The sequence below is a fragment of the Nelusetta ayraudi genome, unplaced genomic scaffold (genome assembly GCF_046127955.1).
Source record: "Nelusetta ayraudi isolate G7.1 ecotype Tasmania unplaced genomic scaffold, CSIRO-AGI_Nayr_v1 ptg000110l, whole genome shotgun sequence".
NCBI classification, from domain to species: Eukaryota; Metazoa; Chordata; class Actinopteri; order Tetraodontiformes; family Monacanthidae; genus Nelusetta; species Nelusetta ayraudi.
Window position 1 is genome coordinate 90,001 of NW_027466160.1, and position 5,000 is coordinate 95,000.

The 5,000-nt window shown below is 55.1% G+C and overlaps 1 protein-coding gene across 3 annotated transcripts in view; it reads left to right on the forward strand.

Moving 5' to 3' along the window:
- The window catches only part of LOC142903415 (receptor-type tyrosine-protein phosphatase mu-like), a 45,179-nt gene that overhangs the window by 19,542 nt on the left and 20,637 nt on the right, over window positions 1-5,000 (forward strand). For all 3 annotated transcript variants that reach the window (XM_076049007.1, XM_076049009.1, XM_076049010.1), the window contains exons 10-14: window positions 1,645-1,798; window positions 2,166-2,320; window positions 2,400-2,509; window positions 2,775-2,976; window positions 3,073-3,175. In XM_076049007.1, the coding sequence (XP_075905122.1) occupies window positions 1,645-1,798; window positions 2,166-2,320; window positions 2,400-2,509; window positions 2,775-2,976; window positions 3,073-3,175 (724 nt within the window). The remainder of the gene's footprint in view (window positions 1-1,644; window positions 1,799-2,165; window positions 2,321-2,399; window positions 2,510-2,774; window positions 2,977-3,072; window positions 3,176-5,000) is intronic.

Below are 5,000 nucleotides of genomic sequence, written 5' to 3' on the forward strand. Positions count from 1 at the left end.
CGGCACTAAAATGAATAAATAACAGTCAGTGTCATCAGAGCGAAGCATCATCACACCGTGTGTGTGTGTGTGTGTGTGTTCAATAATACATGAGTGTGTCCATCAAGACAAGCTTTAAGACTTAGCGCTCGCAGTGGCGCTGCCACTCGCTGTGGCGCCGGCGGCTCCAAACAGGAAGTTACAGACGGCTCGGGTCACATGACTGCAGGTGGTCGGAGGAGGGTGGGGGTTAGAATAACGCCCATCGGAGAGGTAGGGTCGGGGGGCGGGGGGGCTGGTGGGGGGCGGAGCTAAACCTGGGTCAGGTGACCCGGTGACCTGCAGCAGGGCTGTGGGCGGGGCCAGAGTGGAGAAGCCACACCCACGTCAGGCATCCAGCCGGCAGGCAGTGCAGGGGGTTGAACCCACAGCCTTCCTGCTGAGGCCACCAGGACCACCTGTGATCACACACACACACACACTGGGCACAGTGAGTGTGTGTGTGTGTGTTAACAGCCATTAAAGTGTGTGTGCTGTTTGTCCAGGCTTTTCATGCCCTCAATATTTCATCTCTCTCTCTCTCTTCACCTCCGATTCTCTCGCTCCACTCGCTTGTCCCTCGCTGGCTCAGTGTTCTTCACGACAACTGGACACACACACACACAGAGGACACTGCCCCAGTGTGTGTGTGTGTGTGTGTGTGTCCAGCACAGTGTGGTGAAGAAGAGCAGGCAGGTCGTGAAGGTTTCAGACCTTCACACTGGAAATATCTGAAACTGAGTGACAACAATAACACAACAATGAAACAAAGAAGGAAGTGGAGGAGCACTAGGCAGGAAGTAGAGGATCACTTGGCAGGAAGTGGAGGAGCACTAGGCTGGAAGTGGAGGACGGTTGGACACATTGCAGATAATGGAGTGAAGTGATGACATAAGGGTCCAATCAGCCTTCACAGTAAAACAGGAAGTGACATCAGTCAATTGGACAAAGCCTGACAACCGTTAAATCTCAACCACGCCCCTACCCAGAGTCTGGCTCCGCCCCTTCACCCCTGAACAGGAAGTGCTGGTTGTCGGCTGTGTAAGGAAACTTCCTGCTACTGTCTCTCTCTCCACCTCTGCTGGAAACCCACAACCAGTCCGGTCCGGTCCGGTCGGGTTCAGAGGTCACTCAGAAATTATGGGATGGAAGCCAGACAGGGACACACACAAACACACACACATCCCTGAAAGACAGCAGAGAACAGGACAGGTATTGTTCATCTGCTGGAGAAAAACACCTCTCTCTCTCTCTCTCTCTCTCTGTCTGTCTCTCTCTGTCTCTCTCTCTCTCTCACACACACACACACACACAGTCAGGCTGTCAGGAGAAATTGCTCTCCTGCTCTCATCCATCACTCTCTCTCTGTGAGAGGATCACTGTCTGTCATCTTGAAACGTTGCACTTAAAGTGCTCTGTGTGTGTGTGTATGTGTGTGTGTGTGTGTGCGCGTGCGAGCGTCCCTCCTTTAATCTTCCTCTACGAGCTCCTCTTGCTCTTGTTCGCTTCGTTCTACCCGACTGCTCTTCAGGAATCTCCAGGAAGCGGCTTCCTGAAGATTCCCTGTCGAGACAGGAAGAGACCCCTGTGATGACAGGAAGTGACCCCTGTGCCTCTGTGTGTCAGACCCCATGCACGGCCCCCAGCGGCTGCAAGTGGTGGACGTCCAGTCCCGGCAGGTGACGGTCCGCTGGGAGCCCTTTGGATACAACGTAACCCGCTGCCACAGCTACAACCTCACCGCGCAGTATCGCTACCGGCCTGCAGGGGGCCTGGGCAGGTAGGCTGGACCTGGGGGAGGGCAAAGGGACGGGGAGGTGTGGGCGGGGCTGAGAGAGTGGGAAAAGGTGTGCAGGGGTAGGAGGGGCCAGCAGGTGTGGGCGGGGTGAGGCGTGTGGGTGGGGCTAGGAGATGTGAGCAGGTGGGGCTGGGAAGTGTGGGAGGGGCTCGGAGGAGTGGGCGGGGTGAGGCGAGTGGGTGGGGCTAGGAGATGTGAGCAGTTGGGTTTGGGAGGTGTGGGAGGGGTTAGCAGGTGTGGGCGGAGCTGAGAGAGGGAGGGGCTATCAGGTATGGGCAGGGCTGGGAGAGGGGGAAGGGCTGGTAGTGTGGGTGGGGTCAGTGACCCAGCGGTGGGTGTGTCTCCTCAGGGAGGTGGTCCAGGAGGAGGTGGTCCCCTCCGGACTCCCCCAGCACACGGTCCGGAATCTTCCGCCCTTCACCAATGTCAGCCTGCTGCTGCTGCTCAGCAACCCGGAGGGCCGGAGGGAGAGCGCCGAGCTGCTGCTGCTCACCGACCAGGACGGTAGGAGAAGGCCACGCCCACTGCCCACTGCTCCCCCCTCCTCTCCACCCACCCACTAAACTCCACCTCCTACCCACAGTTCCCGGTGCCGTCCCGGTGGAGTCGGTGCTGGGCAGCAGCTACGAGCAGCAGATCAGCCTGAGCTGGAGGGAGCCGCTGCACACCTATGGCCGCATCCGCACCTACGAGGTTCGGCCAACGGGGGCACCACTCACCCACACACGCACACACACGCATGCACGCACGCACACCACACACACACACACTATGAGTTTTAGGGTAGCTTGCTAGCTGCTTCTTTAGCATTAAAGCTAAGGGAGGCTGTGGAAACAGATTTTACGGCCTCCCTTAGCTTTGATGCTAAGCTAACAGAACACACACACAGACACACAGCACCACCACCTTTACCCACAATGCACCATAACCTAGGCTTCCTCTTCTTTCCTCTCTGCAGATCTCCTACAAGGCCCTGAGCTCCTTCGACACCGACTTCGACCTGTCCAATCAGAGCGGCCGGGTGATCAAGCTGGCCAATGAGACGAGTCACGTCTTCTCGGGCCTCTGCCCAGGCTCCACCTACTCCTTCACCATCAGGGCCTCCACCATCAAGGGCTACGGCCCGCCCGTCATCACCCAGTTCACCACCAGGATCTCAGGTCAGTGGTCAGCGCCGCCCCAGCAGGTCAAAGATCCACAGGGGCGTGGTCAGCAGCTGCTCAAGCCCCACCCCCTTCCCTCTCCCTCTCCCACAGCGCCGCTGATGCCGGCGTACGACCAGGAGTCTCCACTAAACCAGACCGACTCCAGCGTCACCGTGCTGTTGCGGCCGGCCCAGAGCCGTGGGGCGCCCGTCAGGTACGCACAACACACACACACACACACACACAAGCACTGTGAGTTTTAGCGTAGCTTGTAAAGTGCTTTCATAACCTCCCTTTAGCTTTGATGCTAAGCTAATAGAAGGTGGGAGGAGTCTGTCTGCAGACCTCAATCCCTCTGACGGGGAAGCACGCCCCGTGTGGAACCACACACACACAAACACACAAACACACACACACACACACACTGAAATATTGAGCAGCATCAATCTTCTGCTTCATCAACTTTTCATGGTGACCACGTTAAACATTAAAACGGGACACGAAGCACTTTGAAGAAGAAGAAGAAGAAGAAGAAGAAGAAGAAGAAGAAACTGCGGCTGGGACACCACTGTCACATGACCACCAGAGGGGGCCTTCTCGGGGTCATGTACCCCACCCCGGCCTGAGGCTCCTCCTCTTCCTCCTCTTCCTCCTCTTCCTCCTCATGGGAGGATTCACTTCCAGTGTGTGTGTGTGTGTGTGTGTGGTCGAAAGGTCCTACCTGGGTTAGGGACCATCGCTGGCCCCACCCACTCTGGAGTTCAGCTTCTGATAGGCTGAACTACAGGATGGACAGACATCACAGCTTTATCTGGCCAGCTGCCCCAAGTGTTTGTCCAGGTGTTGATCCAGGGGTCAGAGGTCGTAGCTTTCTACAAGAGACAAAAGCAGAAATGTTGTGGACACGAGAGCGGCCAGATCAGTTCATGTGAAAACACCCAGGGGGCCTCCTGCTTCAACATATGCGGCACAAACAAAAAACAAAACAAATGTAATAAAATATGTAATAAATACATTAAATATATTAGATTTTTAGCACCATGTTTGTTCTTCAATAAACAATAGGGTCAGGGTTCTCTGAGCAAAACCACAGGACTTGATATTATACAATAATGACATAATTGTAGTATTGGTGGTGCCTGTGCTGTGTAATAGCGGTGGGCTACCAGCTCCAGCAGTGATTTTCTATCGCCTTGCGGGCCATATATAACTACACCGTGGGCCACATTTGGCCCGCGGGCCAGAGTTTGACACCTATGATCTAAAGGTTTTCAAGCACCACAGTGAGTTTGTGTTTCCATCAGAAACACAACAAAATGTCCAGTATGTTCTTCTTCTTCTTCTTCTTCTTCTTCTTCTTCTTCTTCTTCCTCCTGAACGTTGAAAATCTTCACAGGAATTTTCACATGAAAACATATAAAAATAGTTTCCCCCAGTATGACACGCAGGACAAAAGGTGGTGCCGCGGGGCCCTCAGAGCTGTAATCACATTACTGTCACACACACACAACAAGCAGCAGCGCCGGTGGCGGCGAGAGCACGGAGCCGCCTGATTGGACACGGCGTGTCAATGACAGAGGAGGGGGCGGAGACAAAGGAAAACAAGCGGCGAGCGAGGAGGAGGAGGAAAATTGATTCAATCTCTTTTCTCTCTTTTCTGTGGCAAAGAAACAATACAGAGTGTGTGTGTGTGTGTGTGTGTGTGTGTCTGTGCGTGCACGCGTGCCCGTGCGTGTATGTCTTCCTGCCCTCCTTTAGTTTCCTGTCCTGCAGGAAATGTGACAATGCAGCACACACTGACTGTCCACACCGTGCTTGTGTGTGTGTGTGTGTGTGTGTGTGTGTGTGTGTGTGTGTGTGTGTGGGTGATGTATGGTTCCTGTCCTGACTCCACTTCCTGTGAAAAACACAGCCATTGTTCCCGCTGTCCCCTCAGGAAACGAGCCGCCCGCCGCCACCGCTGCCTTCAGGTGCAGCTCGTAACTCACGGCTGAACCCTGCTGGCGGTGGGAGGGGGTGGAGGAGGAGGAGGAGGAGGA